The sequence below is a fragment of the Cyprinodon tularosa genome, unplaced genomic scaffold (genome assembly GCF_016077235.1).
Source record: "Cyprinodon tularosa strain WSP-4 unplaced genomic scaffold, ASM1607723v1 ctg33, whole genome shotgun sequence".
Classification (NCBI taxonomy): domain Eukaryota; kingdom Metazoa; phylum Chordata; class Actinopteri; order Cyprinodontiformes; family Cyprinodontidae; genus Cyprinodon; species Cyprinodon tularosa.
Window position 1 is genome coordinate 2,456,463 of NW_024039041.1, and position 24,693 is coordinate 2,481,155.

At 37.8% G+C, this 24,693-nt stretch overlaps 1 protein-coding gene across 6 annotated transcripts; it reads left to right on the plus strand.

The window, feature by feature from the left end:
• Positions 1–728: 728 nt before the first annotated feature.
• Positions 729–24,650, plus strand: gramd1c (GRAM domain containing 1c). Of its 6 annotated transcripts, XM_038293802.1 has the most exons (18): positions 1,400–1,446; positions 5,198–5,306; positions 5,586–5,709; positions 5,912–6,012; positions 8,963–9,058; positions 9,160–9,240; positions 16,135–16,253; positions 17,812–17,974; positions 18,053–18,212; positions 18,298–18,441; positions 18,545–18,663; positions 18,748–18,890; positions 18,977–19,080; positions 20,726–20,893; positions 21,265–21,331; positions 21,533–21,652; positions 21,821–21,926; positions 23,602–24,650. In XM_038293802.1, the coding sequence occupies exons 1-18, from the start codon at positions 1,415–1,417 to the stop codon at positions 23,668–23,670; spliced, it is 2,025 nt and encodes a 674-aa protein (XP_038149730.1). In that variant the 5' UTR covers positions 1,400–1,414; the 3' UTR covers positions 23,671–24,650. The 6 variants fall into 6 exon arrangements, with proteins under 6 accessions (XP_038149725.1, XP_038149728.1, XP_038149727.1 ...); XM_038293797.1 differs by lacking the exons at positions 1,400–1,446; positions 21,533–21,652; positions 21,821–21,926; positions 23,602–24,650 and adding an exon at positions 729–884 and having other exon boundaries at positions 5,583–5,709; positions 21,265–21,414; XM_038293800.1 differs by lacking the exons at positions 1,400–1,446; positions 21,533–21,652; positions 21,821–21,926; positions 23,602–24,650 and adding an exon at positions 730–884 and having other exon boundaries at positions 21,265–21,414.
• Positions 24,651–24,693: the final 43 nt, after the last annotated feature.

A 24,693-nucleotide genomic window follows, 5' to 3' on the forward strand; every position in this document is an offset into this window, starting at 1 on the left:
CTGACATTTCAACATCTTTTCTTAACCCTAAATTGCAGCATGGTATAGATAATTAACGTTTGCAGTTTGAAGAGCACCTGCTTGCTTCTGATGATTTCCTTTAGCTAACCAATGAGTGTTTGCGTTATGACTCATCCAATTACCCTAGTTTTCACTAGATGTGGATGGCGCCAATGATCTGCATTGGATGGCACACATGACGTGAAATAAATATTTATAAACATAAAACCGAAGCCAAGAGTAACTTGTAATGTTTGTTTTAAAAATGTAAGGAATAGAAAGTACAGATACTTGTGTGAAAATGTAATGAGTAGAAGTCAGAAGTAGGAAGAAAAATAAGTAATGGAGTAAAGTATAGATACCTAAAAAGTGTACTTAAGTACAGTAACAAAGTAGTTGTACGTCGTTACTCGACACCTCTGGTAATCATGCAGTTAAACTGGTATTTCTGCATCTTAACACAGGAACACCAACCTGTTTGGTAGCAGCCAGTTCTAGAAATACTTTCTTAAAGGAACTTTGTGTGATTTTATTTCAATTCATATATAAAAAAAAAAGATTGTATAAAATTAAGTGTGATGTTTAATTGATAAAAAAACATAAATAAATCAACTCTGATTTTCTTTATAATATAGCAAACTATAGGAACTGGTTCCTATGAATCAGGTTGTTCTGGAAGAGGATTGGTTAATAGCAAATAAATGGGCGTAAATTCCCATTAGATGCGTCTGTGGCTGGATGAGACGCACCTGCAGGAGCAGCAGAGACAGGAAGGAGGAAGCTATTCACCTCAGGGGGCTCCACAACCAAACAAACCCACCTTTTTTTTTTCTTTTTTAAGTCCAGTTTGACCGAACAGGAACCCTGGGTCCTCACCGTGTGAGGTAAGTGACCGATGGGCGCGCCTCTGCCTTGGAGAGCCCACGCGTGACGGAACACCGCGGGGATTTTATCTGATCAGCTGATGGCTCTTATCAGGAAAAAACAACAACATTATTTTTGATTCAGATCTGCTGATTTTAACTTTGTGTGCGGATCACGGCAGAAGGAAGCAGGATTAAACTCATCCTAAATTTAGCGCTCCAGACAAACCTGTTTTTCTTTCACTGAAACTCAATTGTTTTGAAAAGCTCTGTTGAATGGCGCCTTTTCAAAATTTTCCTCTTTTTTCCCCAACTTTTTTTTTACTGATCAGTAAAACTGTGATACTTAAAATATTGCAACAAACTAATTCCCTTAAGATCACAGGTTTATGATTGAGCCAATGTCTCAGTTTTAGTTAGAAAGTCTTTAGTTAAATAGAAACTTTATTCTGTAATTGAACTTTTTCACCTATATTATCTAAAATGAATATACATAAAGACTTGAAATGTGTGTAAGGATTGACCAACCATCATATGCAGGTGGTTTTGAAATGGGCAGTTGTACAGGACGGCCTTATAAGGGGTATGTACAAACACAAAAAGATAAAATTATCCCATTTTGGCAGAATAATTTGTATATGTCCTCTATGTACATGTGGTTAAAAGTTGTTTTTTTTTTTTGCTTGTTCTTCTTTCTCTGAATAATATATTTTAATTTAGCCCCAAAAGGCCATTAGGTTGAAATCATTAAGTGGACTGTAGTGGGATTTGGGGGGTAAAATGAGACAGGTTGCCAAGGGGGTTACCACTGGGGAGCCTTATATTGCTGTTTCCCAGGAAGTGATGGCCTGCTCGCTGTGGCTCGGCTTTTACCAGAGTTGTCCTGAATTAAAAAGACGTAGGTTACTTGTTTTTGGAATCCTGTCTTTAATGTTCTGTTAATTGTTCCACGAAGGAGCTGACTAAAGGTCCCTACTGGGCCCAAACAGCTGAAAACCTCAAAGGTCTTGTTACCTAATCAGTGCACCATGTTCCCTTAAGATCTCTAACATTTTACAGAATCCTGTGTTTGCTAACTCCTAAAAGGAGGATCAAAGTTGCATTTGCTTATGGACCATATTACAGGAGTAAAAATAATTGTACCATTTACTTCTGAACTATTCAATCTCTACAACGCCCCCCTCTGTAATTGACATTTATTCATTCCTTGCACTGTTTTCGCACAATGCCACTATCACTTTATTTGGATTTATAGTTATATATAAATGTTTGTATATCTGGAGCATGTAAAAAAAAAGTAAATTATAAATGTCTAATTCTGAAAATCTAGATTTAAATGTGTGAGTGTTACAGTTTGCTTAAAATGTCCTACTGCCGCTGCAAACTTTAATATAAAATGAGAATTTATTCAGGCACCAAGTGGAGGAATTTATTTATCACAGCAGCAAAAGATGTAAAAGGTGCACATCGAGGAAAATAATTCTGATAAAAACATACAAAAACTGTTCTTTAAAATAAGTTGAAGCAATATATATCAGAAGATAGATAAGTGAGGTCAAATGTATGTATTATTATTGAATTAATCATCAACTGATTCAGTAATCCATTAATCAATAACTGGAGTATAGAGACTTTAAAACTTGCCTTTAGCTGACAGAGCAACCCACTTAGAGCAGTGATTATACCGAGATTGTTTTTTAAAAAAAACCCAACATTTTGCATGTAAAATGGTTTAATTTTATAAAAAGTCTACTTTGGCTATCCGATTAATAATCGATTTATTGAAAAAATAATTGACAGGTTAATCGATTTGCAAAATAATCATTAGTTGCAGCCCTAGTAGAGTCTTATTGCTGACTGGAGGAATAACCTTCGAAACGTTTCTTCCTGCATTGTTGCAGCTGCATCCTGCTGTTGAAGGAGCTGCTTAGAATGGGGGTAAGAGGCATGGTTCATGATGGATATCTGTTTAGCCTCTGCACACGCTGTCCTGACCAGCTGGTCCAGTCTCTCCCTGTCCTGCTTGCTCTGAACAGCCTCCCCTACAGCCGAAACGCAGTGTAGAACACTATACACAGCAAAAAATGTAAATCTAATTAAGTCGTTTTTTCTTAAAATAAGTGCATTTTTTCTTGAATCGAGGGGCAAGTAAGACATTTTGCCAATGAAACGAGACAATTTACACTTAAAATAAGAACAAATAACTGCATTGTCTTATTTCAAGTGCATATTATCTAATTAACTTATTCTAAGAGTAAAAATACTCATTCCATTGGCAAACAATCTTATTTTCCTGCTTTAAATTAAGAGTAAATTCACTTGATTTAAGACATTGTCACTTATTTCTAGGTCATTTTTGCAGTGTAGAGGATATCATAGGGTGATAAAAGCAGGGCCCTGCACATGTTGAAGAGCCATGGTGACTGTGGCCCTTCTTGTCTAAATTAATGGATAAGGTCAGACAGAATTAGATCAACATTGCATTAATTACAAAAGGTACAGTTTGGAGATGGTGGACACAGAATACAACTTTTAAAAATAGAGGAAAATATATAAGATTCAGGAAATCTACACTTTATGGACAATAAATCACACATGGGGTCCCACAGGTTTCTGTACTGGGGCCACAGATGTTTGCATTGTGTATCTGTGATGAAAATGTAATTGGTCAGAAGGTGTTAAAGTATGTCCTCTTAAGGATCAAAATTGTATTTGCGTATGGACAATATTACAGGAGGAAAAATTATTGTACATTTTCTAATTTATTAATATTTTATGGTAATATTTGCTCCTATTAAGTTGAATACTTAATAGGAGCACCTTCTTTTGGAATATGAAAAATTTAACTGATAACCTTGGTTTTCAGACCTCTGGTCGCTCTTAATAAAGTTATGCAAAGCCAATTAAAAAGTATTCACCCCCGTTTGGATTCTTGCTACGTTGAGTGCTCTAACAAACACTCCATTTAATGAAAAATATAGGAATTAAAGGATTTCTTAAAATTGCAACCGCTCTAACAGTTGAACCGTTGGTAACAGTTTAACATATGGGGCATCCCATTGAGTTTTTAGTTAAATTATCCCTTTGTAGGAGTATAGAGCTGTCGGTCCTCACAGAATGAGAGACTGAAAAAGAGGAATACCTTTAAGATGCCTAGAAACCATCTGAAGGAGAGAAAAGCTTCAGTGACTCAGATTCTTGTCTATTTTAACAATAGTTTATTTCTGGGCTATTCAATAGTCAGTTATTTGAAATAAATGTGGATCTTGTGCAAAAAATTACCTATTGTCATTCATGTGCAATATTCTTCTCCTTCACTGTGCAATAATGCCAACTACTGTGTAGTCTGCATAGTTTTTAATTATTTATATGGTCAGTACATTTCTGCAGTGGAAGTGCAATAATCCAAACCAACTATTGTGTAGTCTTTCCATAGCTCACTACCACGCAGATATATTTATATCTAAGGGAAACATATTCCAGGACATAACAACCTTTTTATATTTTTATCTTTAATAGCATCTTGCCTTAATTCTGCGTATTGTACTCTATATAAGCTACTGGAACCAGAATTTCCCTGAAGAAGTAATCCCAAGGGATAAATAAAATTGAGTCTATGTCTAGAGAGACCAAACTGAGGTGGAAAATCTCAGTTTGTGCCATATATTGAGTTGTTCAGATTTGGCTCTGACATAATCAGTACTGTGGCAACTATTTAATTTACTTCTAATAATTTTATTTGAAATGATCTGTTCAAAAAAATCTAATTTTAGTTCAATCTTATACTCTTTTCTATTCTTATTAGTGTTGCGCCGATGCCATTTCTTTGGCCCAGATGCCGATTCCCTATACCTGGCTGTGCAGTATTGGGCGATACTGATACGATGTGTGTGTGTGTGTGTGTGTATATATATATATATATATATATATATATATATGAAGAACTGCATACTACTTGGCTCTCAGAATGGTATCAGTGCCCTATTTGTTGGTACTTGCTGATACCGATGCCACCATTTTAGTGCTGGATCAGGGCCCCGGGTCTACTGGTATCGGTAGTGCAACACTAATTTTTACTCTTGCCTAAAATGTCAATTTATGTAGGCCACATGTTTCATAGACATTGTTATTTTTGCAAGTCCAAACAACTACTGTTAGCTACTGAGTGGGAAAATCCAGTGAAATTTGGTAGATTGTTTTTTTTCTTTTGTTGCAATGTGTATGTGAAATGTTGAGAAATCCTAATGTTTTGTTTATTTTCAAAAACCTTGACATCCTTCTACTCTTCTATGTTGTCCTTCACTGTCGTAACCAGATATTTTTTCTCTAAGCAGTCAGGAGGAGCCCATGGAGCAGCTATCCAATCAGTCAGCAGTGGGTAGTGATGAGGTTACAGATGAAAGTGGATCTCTGCTGGAGGAGAGGCTGAGCTTGGAGGACGATGTAAGCACACATTAAATCCCTCCCGACTAAAGAACCTGAAAACCTATCAGAATATTAAGACTTAAATTTTCCTCAGATTTACTCCAGATGAGAAGACTTGTTTAGAATCAACTAAAAATCTAAGATTAAACCAAATAGCTTCCATTGCCCTCTAGCGGTGTAGATGGAGTACTGCAACTTTCTTTCGTGCATTATCCATTGAAAGGGCAAAAAGAAATATTCAGTAAAAATTGGTTTTAAATGTCTGTCAACCCTTAATCTTCTGATCTCCTTCAGCAGAGCTTGGAAGCTTTGCCTCAATGTCTTGCTGTGCCTCAATCTCCAATTCCGAGTTACAAACAAAGGTTGGATGAGTTTAAGAGGATGTTCAAGGAGCTGCCGGAAACTGAAATGCTCATATTAGGTAAAAATGGGATTGTAAAAATTAATATATTGGCTAAATAAAACAACACTTTCAAGATGATGTTGTTAGCGGGAGATAAATACTCTTGGCTTCATGTTAAAACATTAAAGCCGCATTTTTCCTATGTGGCTTAAAATCCACCCTCTGAGAGTAAACTGTAGGTGTTCTCATTTGGGTTATCTGTGTTTGCTTTTCTCCTCAGACTATCCCTGCGCCCTCCAGCGGGACATTCTCCTCCAAGGACGCATGTACCTCTCTGAGAACTGGATCTCTTTCTACAGCAATGTGTTTCGTGGTACCAAGGTAATGAAAGTGTAAAGGAAGGGATGAGGAAGCTCAAAGAAAACGGAACTGTTTGTTAAATTTTTAATTTAATTTTACTCTGTCCAAAAAATATAAATATTCTGAATAAAATGCAATTGTTTAGAGCAAAGGCAGTTCTAGAGAGGAGCAAAGAGGGGGCAGTGCCCTTAAAGAACTGGTCCTGGCCCGTTTTATGGCCCCTGTACTGAAGACGTAACAATAAAAGAAATTATAATGATAATATGTACTAAAACAGACATACAGATGGTCAGGTTGCTTGGACCCATTTCCTTTTTTTTTCCTTTGAAAATTTGTTTTAATTATGGTTTAAAAATTCAGATGATCAGTTGTATTGAAACCAAAACTCATTTCAGTTAGAACTTGTTTTCCAATTATAATTTGATTAAAACTGATAATTTTTTATTTAAAATAGGCCAAAAAATGCAATATTCATGAATTATGAATATACTTTGACCTGATGTTTCATATTTATTTTACCTTTTAGTAGATATTATAGTAGATTTAGTAGTGGATTTATATAGAAACTTATCATTTCATATTTTGTTACATTTTCTGTAAATAAAAATGACAATTTTTCAAACCAAAAATACAAATTTTTATTTGCATTTTCATGATTTTCACAAGAACAAGCTGACCCCCCTTAGTAATTATGGTATAGATCCGCCACTGCTTTAACATGTTAACAGCTGTTGCTTTTCGAACAGGCTTGGTAAAGTTACTCTGAGACCTAATTTGTATCATACAAATACATTAAGTGAAGACATTTGTTTATTCATTTGTGTTTATTTGATAATATCTTCCAGCAGAGAATAACCTCCACTGAGATAATCTGTACAGATTGATGTGGTTTTGCTTATCAGCACATTTATTTAGAGCAGTGACCTCAGCTTACTTTAGAAGATTAAATATAACTCGTCTTCAACCATGACTTACATACTGTGCTCGATTTTAGACATTAATTACCATCACTTATAACACTGTGCCTCCTCCAAATGTCTTTTCACGGATTTATGGACCCTGGATTAACCTGAAAAATATGGCGTTATCGTTCCTAGGTGAAGTTAATTTGGCCTCTTTTTTTTTTTTTTTTACTTCTATTTCAGGTTTTTTTAATGTAATTAATATCAAATTAATACAATTGTTTAGCGCAGTGGGTAGCGGGGTCTTTCTGCATGGAGTTTGAATGTTCTCCCTGTGTATGCGTGGGTTCTCTCGAGAATCATGATCGTTTGTCTCTCTGTTGCCGTGCCCTGGAATGGCGACCTGTCTATGGTCCCCCGCCTCTCGCCAGTAGACAGCTGGAGACCAGCACCCCTTGCGACCCCAGCAGGGATAAGCGTAACGAAAAATGGATGGATGTTTCGTATTTTTTTTATATGATGTTGGCTTTTGGGGGGCTGGCTAGCTCAAGTGGTAAGTCACCTATCCTGCAAACAGGAAGCCTGGGTTCGTATCCCATGGGCTGGGTGGGCAAGACTCTTCATGCTAATGCCTGCTTTGGGGGAGTTTCAGCCTAGTAGTCAGGGCAGGGGTCTTTGACGTTTTCCAGGCCAAGGACCCCCAAACTGATGAAGAAATGGAGCGGGGAACTCATAATTATACATATTGTATGAAATTGTGTTATATCAAACTGATCATATAGTCACTCTATTCCAGTTAGTGTCATGTCACGAAAGTAATTTCACCCTGAGATTATTAAAATATTTCTGATTCCTGGTTGATGGGGCAGGTGTTGTGAATGAAACGGTGTCCAGCTTGAAAGAGCTCCAGTGTGTCGATGAATATGTGCATTGATGACTGAAAGACATCTTCTGCCTCCATTTATCTGTTTACTTCAGTGTGTTGAATTCATGTTAATATGTATTTAAAGCCATTTCAATTAGTGGAAAAGACTGCAACCAAAACTTATGTGATTCTCATGCAGTACCTCTGTGGACCCCCTGTTGAAGACCTTTGGGTTAGGGTGTTGCACTTGGAATCTTGATGTTCTGAGTTCAAGCTCCACTCCCTTAACCCCCCCACTGCTCCCCAGGCGCTGCACAATGGCAGCCCACTGCACCCCAAAGAGGATGGGTTAAATGCACAGAATTCATTTTGTTGCTCCATACTTGTGACAGTGTAATGACAATAAATAAAACTCTGGAAAACACTTCAGTTCAGCATTAAACTAAATTACATACATGTCAAAACTATTTTATTTAAAAACCAAGCATTCTGCTTTTTGGCAACATAGAGGAGGGAACATTAGTTTTCTGATGACTAAACTCAATGTTCAGGAAATGAGCTGGTATTGTAAAACATTAAATTCCTGAGGAACGCATCTTCAGGGTAAGTTTTGCAATCATCTACTGTTTTTGACAAATTATGAAATTCCTCAGGGAACAGAGAGTTATGGTACCACAGTTTAAATCAGATTTAGGAGAAAATATTCACCCGCTGAAAAACCCTCAAATGTAAACAAAATAAATAAATAACATGAAACTAGCGTCTTTAATTGAGCACCTTTTACTTTTTTAGATCACAGTGTATGATTATTGCAGTGTGGCAGAGGGGTGGTTTGTTCTGATGCAAATAAAAAGGTTAAATATGCAAATAAAATCATATTATTGCAGAATACCTTTTTTTTTCTGTACAGTGCATCTTTTAAAAAATAAAGAAATATGGTTTTGCTTTAGTTGGAGACAAAAACAAGGGTTACAAAAAGGTTAGAAGGTGGACCATTTTTAATTTCTTTGGGTTTGAAACTAAATAAATGTATCTTAGGTGATGTTTATACGAATCTCACTGTTTTAGTCATTCATAGAGGGTGGAGTTTTTTTTTGTATTTATATAATTCTTTACTGGCCTTATGCATAATATCATAATCCTAAAATAGGTGAAGTTACTCCTAACATATCGTAATATCTCTCCATTTGAAATGTATTTACAGATTATACTGCCTCTCAAAGATATCACATCAATGTCCAGAGAGAAAATGGCTCGACTGATACCCAACGCCATCCAGATTTGCACAAACACCGAGAAGGTATTGGGTTTTAAAAGCTCCTTTTTTTCCAGACTCGTTTTCAAAAACAATACATGCATTATCCCAAATATGCTGCTGATCGCCTGTTCATTCATTCACAGTATTTCTTTGCATCTTTCTCTGCAAGAGAGAAAAGCTATCAGAGCGTTTTCCGCATGTGGCAGAACACTCTGCTGGACAAGGTAAGGCACTTCCTGCATGCTGCTTGCAGAAAGGTCTGCTGGTCATTCACAATCAGACTTCTACTGTCTAAAATCTTTCCTAAGGGCCAGAATGTCCAGTTTTAAAGGCCCTATCTGAAAGTAGATAAAGAAATCTCACAGTCTTCGAGGTTATCAATGCTGCAGAGCTGCAGGGCTTTCACACAAGTTCTACAGACAGAGTTTTTGTTTTCTCTTCTACAGGCGGAGGTAGCGTTTGAGATTTGCTCATGTGTGACGTGGTTGCATAGTTAAAAATAAACCCACGGGATCTAGGCTTTTACCTTTTGGCTCAGTTATTGATGAGAAAAAAAAGAAACCTTTTTTTTTTTTTTTTACTTTTGCCCTTTTGAAAACTACAAATTTGGAAAAAGCTAAACTGCAGGTGTGTTCAAGCGTTTTTGATCGACTGTGTTCAGATAAAACATTTACAAATGACTTAAATGCAAAACTCTGAACCCCAGAGGCAGAAAAAATGATCAGAAAAGGTTTAAATGTCAGACTGTGCCATTTTGATATGGAAAACATCAGGATGGAGAATAAACTGTCATTTGAAAGCATCTGAAGGTTAATCCGGGGCTCCATTAGATGCACAAGATGTTGACTAAAACCATAGTCAGTTTGAATGCTCTAGTCCCTTGCAAAAGTATTTATAGTCCTTAAAATTGGAAACATTTTATCACATTAGAGCCTCAAACTTAAATGTAGTTTTGATTTTATTGAGATAAAGAGAGTTTTGTTTTTCAAATGAAAATTAACGAGACGAGACCTACACATTTTTACTCCACCCCTTCACTCTGATATCCCAACAGCTAAATTTCAGAAGACCCCAAATAATGAACAGAGCTGAGAAGCGGCAGGTTCACCTCTTGGGTGACAATGTGTTTATGATCCTCTATATATCTGGAATTTTTCTGAGGGGGGAAAAAATCATAAGTTTGCCATAAGCTGTGTAGGAAACTGCGAACCCGTGGAAGAGGGCGTGCTCTGATTAGAGAGGATTGTTTGTTGAAAATTTAAAAGCGCTAATTACAGGGTGCAAATGGAAGGACATTTTATTAGAACATAATTTACTCAAACAACTTTTAACTAGCGCCGCTCGGCATATTGCAACTGCGAAACCTGCTCAACGGCGTCCCCACGTCTATGCCACTGTGACCTAAATACGACATTCCTGAAAGCAGTTCCAGCTATTGAACTGCCTCTGCTTAAGTATTTTATTTATTTTTTTTATTATAGGTATTTTAACTTCTATATTTTCTGCAATCATGTCTCCCAATTAGAGATTTTGTAAATTGTATGTTGTAAATAAAGCATAATAAAAATAAATAAGTTCCAGTGATTTCCTATTCCATAGGGCTTGCAGAGAAAAGCCAGGGGTTCCTACAGTGAAAGTTCTTGATCTCAGTGGGCGGGGCTAAACTGATATCTCCAAAATCTGTTTGAGGTGTACGCTGTTCCAAAAAGCGTACTCTTCTGACTTTGCTTATTGAGGTTATAAAACCATGATGTTGTATGGCTGAAGGTCAGATTTTGATGCTTTGCCACCTCAGCATGCTTTGATGTAGAAAAATTAGTTTGATAGTTGCCTATGCCTAAAGTCAATGCAAACTGGATTTAAGTTATGTAACTCAAAAGCTCTATGAGCACTTTGCTGAGATACGAAATGAGTCGATAACACAAAAAAGCACCTTTGATCCATAATGGCCGACTTCCTGTGAGACTTTGCATCCTGTTGGTTTACACTTGTGTACCAAATTCTCAGTTAAAACATGGTCTGGGGCTTACCTTTTGTTTCATGGCAAAAGATAATTGATGCTTGGCCACGCCCACATGCTTTAATAACTTTTGATCCCCAATGACTTTGGTCAATATGCAGTGAATTTGAAGTCTGTAACTCAAAAGCTCTAGGAGGGGTTAATTCAAATGTAGACTAAAAAGTGCAAAATCGCTGAAAATTTGAACTTCAATTGAAAATGGCTGACTTCCTGTGAGGTGTGGACCATGGCTCCAAGACATTTTTTTTTTTTTTTGTAGGTCCTGGCTGGTTACACATGTGTACCAAGTTTCATAATCCTTAGTAAAGACCTGGCTTGGGACTAGTTGTTTTAGTGTTTCTAGGGGGCGCTGTAAAGAAATTAAGCCATAGCCAACAAATATTGGGCAGGTTCCTGTGTGGGCTTTAGTCAGATTCCATCATAGCTGTTTTGCTGCAGATTCAACAATCTATGTGGAAATGAGATCCAAAGGTATAGTCATGGCAAAACGCTTCACCTTTCCATGTGGCAATGGCAACACCATTTAACTAAAACTCTCTTTGCTTTAAACAAAGTAAGACCAATATGTTTTATACCTTCTGACCTAGTTTCAAGTTCATGAGGTTAAAAATGTCAGAAGAGGACCTTTCCAAGTGAAAAAGGTGTATTTCTTTCCTCAGGGGGCAGGGACAACTTTTGGCAAAGATTTGTGATTTTTTTCATACATGTTACAGCCTTCTAAAATCCATTCTTAGAGGCAGTAGAATAATAATAAACTTTCAAAATACAATAAGCCTTTGCAGCACTTTGCTATAAACCATTTCTACTGTATATTTAGGCAAAGAACATTTGGTAGAACGGCCCAGAGTCCAGATTTAAAAATTCATTTGATTCCCATTCAATGACTGAGTTTGAGTTTTTTGCAAATTAAGGGCAGAACTGTCAGTCTAGTTTATCATTTTTTTTTGTTTATATTGTGTGAAAAAGGAATTGGATAATAATAATGTGACAATGGCCTTGTTTCTTGCAATGAGGAAGTAACTATTATTTTCAGTGTTTTTTTGTTGTTGTTGTTGCTGTTGAGGTAAAGGCAAAAATGCAAACAAAGCACGGAAGACGGACTAAATCCGCGGTTCTCAAAGTGTGTGGCGCGACCCACTGGTGGGGAATTGAGACGTGACAGGTGGGGCGCGCCAAGTTCCGGTGTGTGTGTGTGTGTGTGTGTGTGTGACTATAAATGTAGAATGTGTGAGAGCAAACTGTCCTTATAGCTGTATGTTGCCGCTTTTTAGACCAATCAAACCCACAAAGTAATCATTACTAGCCTACATGCAGTCTAATTAAAAGAACATTAGATATGAGAAAAATTTCACCTGGAACTGAAGTGCCAAAATAATGATTGACGTGACGTCGGCATATTATTTGTAACAGAATAAACTTTCGCGCCCCAGTGTTGCCAACTCAGCGACTTTGTCGCTATATTTCAGACCCCTCCAGCGACTCTTTTTCAAAAAAACAAATCTAGCGCCTTTTGGAGACTCTTACGTGAAAGCACGTATCGTTCCTTTTCTTGTCCTCCAGCGGCAGGTGCTGCCGTGGGGCGCCTCCTCCGTCCCAACCCCGTTCTCCCCCGCTATTGCAGGAGTCCCTATCAGCGCTGCAGTCAGAGCAGAGACACAGCATGTTTAACTTTAGCGTCCAGACTGCAAATAAAGCGCACATGCGCCGGGATTGACGGCGCAGGTTGATCATAAATAACTGAATTTGAAATATTTTATTTTAAATAAATAACGGAGTTTGATTCACACAGCCACATGTTCATGTTTCTGGTTAGGAGTGGAGAGCGAGTATCCACTCATCGGGCAGAGAGCTGTGTGCATTCTTCTTCCCTTTGCCACATCATATCTCTGTGAGATGGGCTTTTCAGCTGTTGCTTCAATGAAAACAAAATACAGATCTCAGCTGAACATTGAGCATGACTTGAGAGTGGCAGTATCAAGCCTGCAACCCCGTTTTGAGAAACTGCAATGCAAAACAGGCTCATTGCAGCCACTAATGCAGGGATAAACTGTCTTGCCAGATGGATTTCACTTCTTTTCTTTTATTAACAGATTGCAGAGTGCCACTTTAATTTTTTCTATCTTTGAGCTTGATACAAATTTTGACACAGCTGCATTTTTATTTTCTTTATTTTTGAGCTTGCTGTTATTTGATGTAGATAGTTTGTATTTAGATACTACTTGTTACTTCAATAAAATTGGAACATTTTAAGATTGTTGAATATTTCATTAGCATTGTGTTGGGGCGATGGGGACAGGCGGGGCTTGAAAATTCCCCCTTGTCCAAAGTGGGGAATGACAGAAAAAGTTTGAGAACCACTGGACTAAATGAACCAGATCAATGTTTCCTAACAGGGGGGACGCATACATAGTGGTCCGCGAGTGTATTGCAAGAGGTACATGAAAATATATTTTCTTAGGTAGCAATAAATCTAAATCCAGATAAGTCATTTTTTTCTTAATTTAAGTGCATTTGTTCTCGGATTAAGGAGGTAAACGAGACATTTTGCCAATGGAACAAGACAATTTACACTTAAAATAAGAAAACACAATTGCATTGTCTTATTTCAAGTGCATATTATCTAAGTTTCTTATTTTAAGAGTAAAACTACTCCTTCCATTGGCAAACTATCTAATTTACCTACTCAAATTAAGGGTAAATACACTTAATCTAAGACATTTTTACTTATTTTTAGATCGTTTTTCCAGGGTGTGATCTTTTCTGCGTTGTGAGGACCCAAATGAAAAAATTAAACAAGCTTTAACCAAAAAGTACGCTTTTTTTTTTATATGTTTGAGTTCACCTTCAGCTTTGACACACATCAAAACCAATCAGAGGAATAGACTGGATGTAGAGAAGAGCCTGGTATCAGCTGTTTTTCACATTGAGCTATCGGAGCTCATCAAAGCAGTTCAGGTGTCTTGATGAAAACAAAGTAAAACTATTTAAGTCAGTCTGACTATACATTTTGTTCAGTATTTTGTTCCCAATTCATCAAGTTTAAATGTGATTATAAGGGAGTTACTCATAGGAGCTCCAATTTTAGAAATACAGGTTCATAATATGATTTTGTGTTTATTTCCATTCCTTACTAACTTCCAGGCAACATACTAACAGCTCTTTATTTGAGGTGAAAATAACAAAATATTTAAGAATTAAATGCTCGGATTAAAGATTGAATAAAATGTGTTATTGGACGTTCTACTTTTGGACAATCATCAATAAGTTTGATTGAGAGGGGGTTACTCATGGTAAGACAAAATGCCCAAATGGGTGCACAAGTGAAAAAAGGTTGGGCAACAAGATGACCTCCTCCTGTTCTGGATTATGCTGGAGTTTAATTCAGAGTGAACTTCTGCTGTTTCATTTAATATCTGCCATTGCAGCCTATTTCTTCTTCTTCTTCTTTGTTAGATTGGCTGATTGCAAACAACTTAAAGGCCATCTGTCCCTAAAATTCCTTTAATACTCCATTCTCTCCCTTTTTCCTCATCATCCTCACATTCTTTTGAGGACCAGAATGTTCACATTTTGGATAAAGAAAATAGGTGGTTTGAGAGGGGTGTTCTATATTAAGAGAGAAAAAACAACCTTAAACAGAGGTGGTGGATCCAGATTCCAGCTTCCAAAAACTTACAGTTCAGTTATTGAGTTCATTCCTTCCCGGTATCATCACAACTCCCAACCCATCACAGAGGAACAAAGTACCTCCTCTCATCAGCCAGATGAATAATCTCTTCCTTAAAGACAGACCCTTCACAAACCATAGACAAGTTTCAGACATTACAGGCTAACGATGGAACAAAACGACCCGCTCGTCAGTTTCAATTTGCATGTTTCCAAGCAATAAAAGGCCTCATCTATAAAAAGCTTCAGACTCACTGTGAATCTAGACATTTTGAATTGAGAAAGCTTCCTGGATGGGAAGCGAAACGTCTTCAAACCTTGGAAACAAAATGGAATACTTTCCTCATCCTGTCTTTCAGTTGCATATTCAATGCAATCCATCAGAACATGATCCACATTTTCTTTTCTTTCACAACCCTCACACATGTCATTATTTATCTTCCCTAGTACAAACAGAAACTCATTCAAGTAGATATGTCCAGTTCTTATTCTAGTATAAGTTATCTCTTCCCTTCTGCTTCTTTCTCCATAATTTTTAACAATTACAGATTTAGATCTTCCTTTTCATCTTCATCCCATAATTTTTTTGCCATGTTTCTTACTTTTTAATGATTTTTCCCCCTTTCCCAAATGGAACCTGATCTATATTCTGCTTTCCTAAAGACTTTTAGCTATCTTGTCTGCTGTTTTTTTCAGTTCTGCTGGAACCCAACAGAACTGAACATTTTTCTTTTCCTTGAACGGTCTCCTCATAGGTGTCTCTGTGCTCAGGTAAACACCTGCGTAACAACCTGAGTTCATTGACCCCATCTGGGTGTGGCCAGGAAACCTCATCTGCATCGACCAGCTGTCTGGATCTAAACTTGCTTGGTTCTCCGCGGCTTGCAGACAAAAAGCTTTGTGCCCAGACCGTCGCAGCGGTCCGGACCGCCGGGTTTCCTAATAAATATCCGTCCGGGTGGATTTGGGGCGGCGCGTCTTTGCGCACTTCCTGAACGCGGCGGCGGTGCGTTCAGGTTACAGGGCGTTATTTGTACCAGAGCGCGCAGCGGGGTGGGGGGACATGTCCTCTGACAGGTAAGAGCCCCGGAGGAACCTGCTACCGAAATATTTTAATAAGAACTTTTATATATTGGTCTAAATGAGCAGATCTGTTTTCATTTCTACCGCCTGAAGTTAAAGGTTTGCTCCTGGGTGTTTGTCCCCAGCAGATATTGGGTAATCTGAGCTTCTTTCAACATAATGCAAGCTGGCTGACCCAGTTGACGGATGGTTATGTTTAGGTTGTCACCCATGGAGATGGGAACTATTCCTTATGGAGATCTTAATAATTGCTTGTTTTTCTGCTCCCTTTCTGGTACCTTGGAGAATGAAGGAGGAGGAGACCTCTACATGCTTCTGGTTTTCATTTATTTATTTCTTTTTCTTTTAGACTCTGACAAGCCAGGAGCTGTGGCAGATGGTTAAACAGCATTATGGCAATGATTTGGGCCTGACCAATGAGGAGATGGAGATTTTACAGGTGTCACCAGAATTCAGTGGACAAACCAGGTAACCTCCTTATCCAAGGATACTTGGATTTGTTTTTATCTGATGTTAAATGTACGATACAGGGGTTCTTTTTATTGACTAAGGAATAAGTATATGTATACTAAATTATTTTTACCACAAAAATTTTTTTATCGTGTAAGTCTGTGTTTATGACATAAGAGGCATAAGAAATGAGCTGACTAGTTGGGTTTATTTAATATTAATGAGTTTCAGAATAGATTTAGTTATAGTTTATGTGTGTTTTTCATGTTTGATCTAGAGTTTAGCTTAAAATCATATTGGGAAGCTATAGAAAACAGAAAAGATGGTTGTGGTCAGCTTAAAATTATCTGGCTTATTTTATGTTGGGGTTCCCCCCCCCCCCCCCCCCCCCCCCCCCACCACCTCTGCATATTTCGCATTCGTCTAAGTCCTAAAACTAAGGAGGGGCCTTAAAAAAAACAAACACAAAAAAACTGTTATTGCTATTTTGGATCTTGACTTGCAGCCTGGTTAGATCAACCAGGATAAAATTAATAATTTCTTTGTCTGTTTTAAGATGTTACTCAGGAGTGTACTATCTGTACTACAAAAGAAAAGGCTCTGTGGTTGAAAATAAATATAATTTGGGTTCAGATTCGTGCTGCTTTCTGCAACTTTGGGGACTTCCTCTGTAGGCTGTACAGTAGGTCCGTGCAAAGTGGGTTCATTTGGTATGATTGCATTTCTGAACATTAATTTTGGAGGAAGTAACTGATGCTAGAGCTGGAAACCACATAAAAACTTCAAAATCATCCTAATGAAACATTTAATGGACCACAACCCTCTAAAGCAACTTTGATAATGTGTCCCATCCTTCTTCCATTCTATTGCTTTTTAAACGTATTCTGTACACATGCGCTCAAACCATTAGGTATCGGTTTATGTTTCCTCAGATAAGAACTTTTAATGACTTGTCAAGATGGTCTTAAAAAAATGCTTAAAAACACACCTATAACACCCTATTTCTAATCTGTATTCGGGCCATCCAGCTGGTACAAAAAAGTGACATCATGACCCTGATTCTTAAAAAAAAAAAAAAAAAGCTATAATTCAGTAAAATAACCAAAATAAATCACAAAAATGACTTCAAATCATTGGGTGTTCACCTGTCCTCAGATTAGGTATAAGGGATGATTTAGGTTGGACTTGGAAAGAAACGGCTTAAGACAGATTCTTCATGCTTCAGATGCTTCGTTACAAACTACAACAAGTTAAATTAAAGATCCAGTACTACAAAGCTGGTTAAAGGTGAAATTAGCAGCGACCATTTGATTTAAAAACATGCAAGTAAAGAGGGAACAGAACAAGATTCATGTGATGTTAGGAGATCTCTGATCTGATTCTACCTTATATGATGTCATCAGAGGTATGTTGAAGTTGAAACCCTCAATGGGGGAGGTAGCGTTTACTTTGATTAAATAAAACCAAACAAAATGTTAAAATAATATATATCCTCCTGACCTGTTCCACGGGAACTAAAATTGGCTAAAAAAAAAAAAAAAGTCAGGGGCCTTGCGTTGATGGAATTTGTTTTCAGCCTGCAGCAGAAAGCTGGCGGTGGTGCTGATGATGGTCTCAGTAGACCAGAGCGGCCCAACAGCCTGCGCCTCCCTGTGGCAGAGAATGCTCCTTTGCAGAGCTCCACACCTCAAGGGGAGGACTTCCCCTCACCAATTGGCTCACAAAAGACCCCCAACACGGTATCCTTTTCCTTTCTTGCATCTTTAAGCACAATCTTTCGTTCAAAACATCATCTCAATAATGTCCTTCTCCTGCAGGACGAATCTCGTAGCACCCCGTCTCAGCAGCGAAGTCCTCTGGGTCTGTCGTTGGACAGACAAGTCCCAGAGCGGCTGTCCAAGCGTTCCATGCAGTCTCTGGACCTTAACGCCAACGAGAATGAGTCGGAGCAAAGCAGCTCTGAAACCTTTGAAGATGGTAAAGCAGCCAAACAGTAACGTGGATCTTATCTTGTTGATGCTGTTTCAGTTCATGACGTTGCTGTTATATTTTCTTCCATCAGTGGAGGACCGAATCGCAAGGTCCGGGGAAACGGGGCGACTTTATCTCAACAAGATTTTTCACATTAGTGCCAACAAAATGTTTGAGATGCTCTTCACAGACTCCAGCTTCACCCGCAAGTTTATGGGCATCCGAAGGATAACAAGTAGGACCTTTGATCAGTTTCTTTCATATTAAATTAAATTAAATTAAATTTATTCATGAAAGCGTTTTTTTAAATCAAATGTACCCTTTTTTGTGTGTCCTAGATCCTAGCTTTACACCTTGGCAGAAGGACGATTCAGGAAATGACAGGCGGAACCTAAACTACACCATAACCATCGATAACCCCCTGATAGGGAAGTTCTCCACTGCTACTGAGAAACAGGTGTGTTTCTGTCTGTGAATGGCTGAGCGGACATGTAAACATGGGTTTTTGTTCAGCTCATCCGTGCTTGGTCTATCCCGCCAGACTCTTTACAAAGAATCCAGGGAGGGTCAGTATTACCTGGTGGATGCCGAGGTAAACACTCATGACGTTCCCTACCATGATTACTTCTACACACACAACCGCTACTACATCATAAGCATCTCCAAACGCAAGTGTCGACTAAGGTGATGAAGTAAAGAATCGATTTGCTTGCTTTTATTTTATTAAAACCTATAGCTTTGAACTAAAACCTTTCCCTTTGTGTCATTAGGGTGTACTGTGATGTGAAGTACAGGAAACCCCCATGGGGTCTAGTCAAATCCTTCATTTCCAAAAACTCCTGGAGCGGCATTGAAGATTATTTTAGACAGTTGGGTGAGTTCTTTTTGGACGGTACAGAGCCAGACTGGGCTTGTCCTTTTACTTTTTGTCCTCAGCCTGTGATTTATTTGATATTTTATCTGATATGAACAGTTTCCTGTAGCACACATACAGTACTGCACTGCTGAATCATATTACTGCTGTGTTTGCAGGAAGGGCATAGAATATAAAGGCTGATATCACAGTCACTCTTATCAGAAGCTCTGAATGCAAGTCACACAAAACTGCAGCTACCCGCCTTCATTATCATTTATTGTACTTAAATAAGTCATATCACCATGGAGAATGAAACACTAATATTATCTGGCAGTAGATACAAATAACACTGCAACTTTAAACATTGCTGTTTGGATTTATTGCAATGGATAAATGCAAAGTACAACATGATTACGAAATCAATGAAATTGTTTTTGCATGTTAAAGTTTTTTTAATATGTTTTTTGACTGAAATATTTTGGTAATTGTTTGCAAACTAGATCAAGCTGTGTTATTTGCATGCGGTAGCACACATTTGCACATAATTGTAATGTTGTAGGAAGATATATTTTGCCAAATACAATTTTTTTTAACGTTATAAGGTGGTGAAACTAACCATTATTTTGCAAATCAATTGATCTGTCGATTATTTTTTCGATTAAATAATCAGATAGCCAAAGGTTCCTTAAAGTTAAACCAGGTGAAACTAAAACATTTCCATTTTAGGAGTCCTGGATAGAACATATTGATATTCATGGATGAAAACATTTTTACTATCATAGATGCAAAATACTTGTATATCTTTTTACAATTTTGATATAATTACTGCTCCAAGTGGGTTGCTCTGTCAGCTAAAGGCATGTTTTAGTCTCTAAACTCCAGTTAACGATTAATCAATAATTTAATTAATTGACAATTATTTCAATAATTGATTAATCTGATTTTTTTCAGCCTTAAAAAGTATTAAAGCCCATATTAATCGCTTTTTTCAAAGCATTTTTTATTTAGATTCTAGATGGATATGTCTGCCAGCATAAAAATGATGATAATAATAATAATAATAATAATATTAAGAATAATAATAATAATAATAATAATTCTGACCAAAACATATTTTCTATGTTTTCCTTTTCCCTCATTATTCATTCTTTACTTATTGGATTTCTCATTATTGGATTGGATTTCTCTTTACTTATTGGATTTTAAAGGCAGCTAGTTGCACTAAATTCTTTATTTATCCTGGTAAACGAGGATAAATGCAAATACATGTCTAGGTTTTAGAGATTTTTACTACATCTCAGGTACAGCGTCTCACTCTGATGGTTTGTAATTATAGTAAATAGAAGTCTAATGAACTATGAAATTCATATAAAAGCTGGATGAAGCTATTGACTGTGGACACAAGGCAGCTTATATTGCAGTAATACAGAGGGTAACTTGTTTGCACTGAAAAAAAAAGGGTTTGTTTTTTGGACTTTGTTTTGGCATAAAAGTTTATACAATTCTCAAAGTTTCAGAGAAATGGATATGGTTTTCATTTAACAATCATTCCCTTTTGGGAAACGTGAAAATAGTTCATTATCCTTAGGTTATGAGGTGATTTTAATTTTTAAATGTAACCCACTTTCCTTCTCCACATGCTTGTCTCCTTGTGTTGACTCAGAAACTGAGCTGATGGAGGAGGAGGCAGAGATGAACCAGTCAGCTGCAGAGTCGGGGAAGCTGGGAGGACTCCGCAGGAGGAGGCGAACTTTTAGCCGCACCATATTGGATCACAGAAGGCCCAGCAAGCAGTACGGACAGGATCCTGAGCCCAGAGACGGAAACCTGGGTAAAAACATTTTTATTGAACACTTAAAATAAAAACGTTCCCATTTTAGAACAATCTAGCTTTGCTCTACTTCCTTCTCCATACAGCTTGGCGGTGGCTGAATTATGATTTGCATGAAAATGTTACAAACTGAACTATTTGCATACATTACCTGAAGTTGGACACCGTTATTTTAATGTAAAAAGATGCATTGTAACTGAAAAGTGTGGCAACATTCATCAAGTTTCTCTTGCAAAACATTTCCTGTCTCTGGAATAAGACATCCTGTTTCAGAAAACCAGTGCAAGGTTTCCGTATTGATTTTTAAGAAAAAAATAGAAGTTTCTGTTGGAATGCTAACAAAATCATTTCAATCTGGTGCTGTATTTCAGACCCAGCAGATCTGACGGTCCCAAACAGTTGGAGCACTGCTGCCATAGTTGCTAGCATGAGTTTCATGTAAGTTAAGGAACCCAAGATGCACTTGAATGTTGTGATTTTTATGTTTGAGGGAGGATATACGTCTTTACAGCTCAAGCATGCAAGTCATTCCTTTTTCAACGGGTGTTGCAACCCTTTGTGTTTGTGTTATTGTTCATCTGATACCGCTGTCCTCCCGTCTTGTTGTGACATATCAACATTGTTTTCTTATTGTTTCAGCCTGCTGATCCTGATCGTGCTGAATCTAGGCTTGTTTTTTAAGCTTTGGGCCATGGAGGACGTGGCTCACCGCATGTATCTGACCACGAAGCACCGGCTTAGGGAGAGGATGGAGACCAGGTTGGATAAACTTTTAATATTTTCTCGGGTTAATCTATAGGGCCGTTTATAAAGTTTTGCAACCGTTTTGTGTAAGATGCGTTGCTTAATTTTGCATGTTTTTCTGCTTGCACGTAGCATAAATACATCTGATATTACATGCATATGTTAATGGTCTGTTTCTGACAGCTTTGGACCACAGTTTGGTCCCAAACCAGGACCAGGGTTCAGGACCAATGAAGACATGCAGCTGCTAAAAACTGTGCTGCAAGACTCCATTCATCTTCTAGAACAAGTGAGCTTTATACCATCATGAAATGTAACCTATTCCCTAAATTAATTGGGTTCTAATGTGATAGACCGATGCAGAATTGTGTAATTGAAGGTAGGAGGAAAATAATGTATCGTTTATAACCTATTTACAAAATAAAATGTGTTGAGCATTTATATTCAGCTCCCTTAAGCAAAGTTTTTTTTTTTTTTTTTTTAGATTTCGTCTTACTGCAGGTCTTCTAGAGAATCCCCATACCAGCTTTTTACTTAAATTAGCCTTTTAATCTTGAAAGTTCAGTCAGCATTTTGTAAAACAGGGTTGTCAAAGTCTAAACCTAAATCCAATTCAGGATATTTGGCAAGAATGGAAAATGTATATTTACAGGTTTTTTCCACTTAATCTATGATCTAAACAAGGGGAGGAGCCCAAGTCCTTTCCGCAGGAGCTATCGTCTTGCAGCTTTTCGATGTACGAGTTTTCCAACATTCCTGAAATCAAATGAGTCACTTGTTACCAGGACTCTGCTGAGCTAAATGCCTGTTACATTCACAAGTATTGGGAAATAGATGCATCCAGTGTTATCCTGCTAGAAAATAAACCTTGGTGTTTGTCTTTATCAATTTTTCTGCCAGTAATGACCAGCTTTCACATCGCTCTTGAAGAAATACGTCTCCAAAGTAGGATTGACCCTGTCTTACAATATAGATGTGTGGTCCAGAGTTAGTGTTCTGCTTCTACTGTGTTTTGTCCTTTGGCCAGATGGGTCAGGTTTTTTCTGGCCAGAACAGAACACTTTATTTCATACTTGCTGTATCAACAAAATGACTTATGGAAAATAACACCTTATGGTTTCTTCTTGTCCCGACTAATGGGTGTCCTGTGGACAGATTCCTCCACCTGAGCTGAAAGTCTCTGCAGCCTCTCCAGAGTTACCATTGTATCTTTAAGTCCATCCATAAATTTTCTGTCAGGCTTATTCCAATTGGGGTAGTGAGGGTGATATTGCCAGCTGTTAATGGGCGAGAGATGTGGTACACCCTGGACGGGTCGCCAGTCTATCGCAGGACAACACAGAGCCAAACAGGACTAACAACCATTCACACACTCACTCACGTGGAAGAAGCCAAGCAACTTAACAGTCATGTTTTTAAACTGTGGGAGGAAGCTAGAGTACCAGGAGAGAACCCACACATGCACTGGGAGAACATGCCAACTCCATGTAGAAAGGGAATCAAACCCGGAACCTTCTTGCTGCAAGGCGGCAGGGTTGCACCACTGTGCAGCTGTGCATCTTAGTCTTTTTTTATTAATGCTCTGTTTAGGTGGACATTCATGTCTAGGTAGGTTTGTCATAGAGCCATACAGTTTTTAGATTGCTTGAACAGCACAGTGGGAGATCTTTCCTTTTTGTATTTTTTCATAATTCCAACCTGTCCACATCCTTCCGTCCGACCCGTCTGCCGTGCTCCTCGGGCTTCATGACGGTGTTTGTTCCAAACAATTTCCCAAAACTTTCAGATCAGCTGTGCTTACAGAGAAGAAGTTGATTAGTAGTCCAGTATTTTATTTAGTTTAATCTATTTAATTCTAATTACTGTATCAAAAAAAATTGCATGCTGTAGTTTAGCAGGCAGATTAGGTTGCAGTTTGTTTTAATATTCAGAAGCCTAATCTTCACTGTTGTTGTTCTCCGCAGCTCCGTACCTCTCTGGTTGTGCTCCAGCAGAACTTTGCTATGGCCAATCGAACAGCAACACAACAGTGACCTCGTCCACAACCGACTGCACACCGGTGAGATCATGTTCGCATCTGAGCTGAACGTCCGACAGCCTGCTGCAGCAGCCTGCCTCAGAGGAGACCTGGTATCCACAGCTCTGTTGCTCCGCTTGCATCTCCAGGCTCCAGACGTGCCACATGTTGCCGGGGCTGCAAGCCAGCTCCACATGATAACTGTTAAAAAAGCGCTGAGCTTGCATTTGGTGAGCATCGAGCACCAGACGTAAACTTCTTCAGGGTTCTCTCCTTTTTTTATTTTTAAAGCAGTGGCATTATAATTCTGTTTTTACCCAGAGCAATGCCACATGTAGGTAACTACAGTAGTGTGAATATTTATACTTTTTGTTTTTAGCTTTGGTACGTGCATTATTATTATTTAAGAATTTTAAATTTTGCACAAGTCTTGTTAATATCTCTTGATCTGTCTTGATTTTAATAAAAACTTTTGAATCAGTGACTCAATCCTGAAAGTATCTTTGTTAAAATTATGTAACAGTTTTGGTCTACATTTAATTTTGTATTTCAGGGATTGTATGTTTGTGATCATCACACACCGGGTGTATACCACTGTTTATAATTTAGATTTATTTGTATGCTCCGATTTTGAATATTTAAGAGAAAACTCATTTTCTTAAACTGTTGTTGATGCACAATACCATTGAGCCAGGTTTATTGTTTACAACGTCCTCCTGGATGTTAAAAGGACCTCATAGGTTCATCCAGTTCTTCACAGGCTGTTTTCTTTCGTACGCTATCTCTCCTTTGTACATTAACAGGTTCAGGATTCTTTTTATTTTTTTCCTTGTCACCCTGTGTCACCTTTTTCAGCTAATATTTGTTCACTCCTTTGCATTTGTCACTACTTAAGAGGTACTTTTAACTTGAACACTAAGTTTTTTTTTTTAAAGGCTAGCTGGACTTTACATCCTCCTTGAAGGGGGAAACAATAAATGATTAAATAAAACTAAATCCTAATGTCTCTCTTATCCTCTTTTACAGAACAAACCAACAC

Excerpts from the sequence above, each read along its gene's own strand:
- gramd1c (XM_038293802.1), top strand. The coding sequence starts at position 1,415 with ATGGGCAGTTGTACAGGACGGCCTTATAAGGG. Across the intron at positions 18,442-18,544 it reads GGGCATCCGAAGGATAACAA|ATCCTAGCTTTACACCTTGG; the intron begins GTAGGACCTTTG and ends TGTGTGTCCTAG. Across the intron at positions 21,927-23,601 it reads CCATTCATCTTCTAGAACAA|CTCCGTACCTCTCTGGTTGT; the intron begins GTGAGCTTTATA and ends TGTTCTCCGCAG.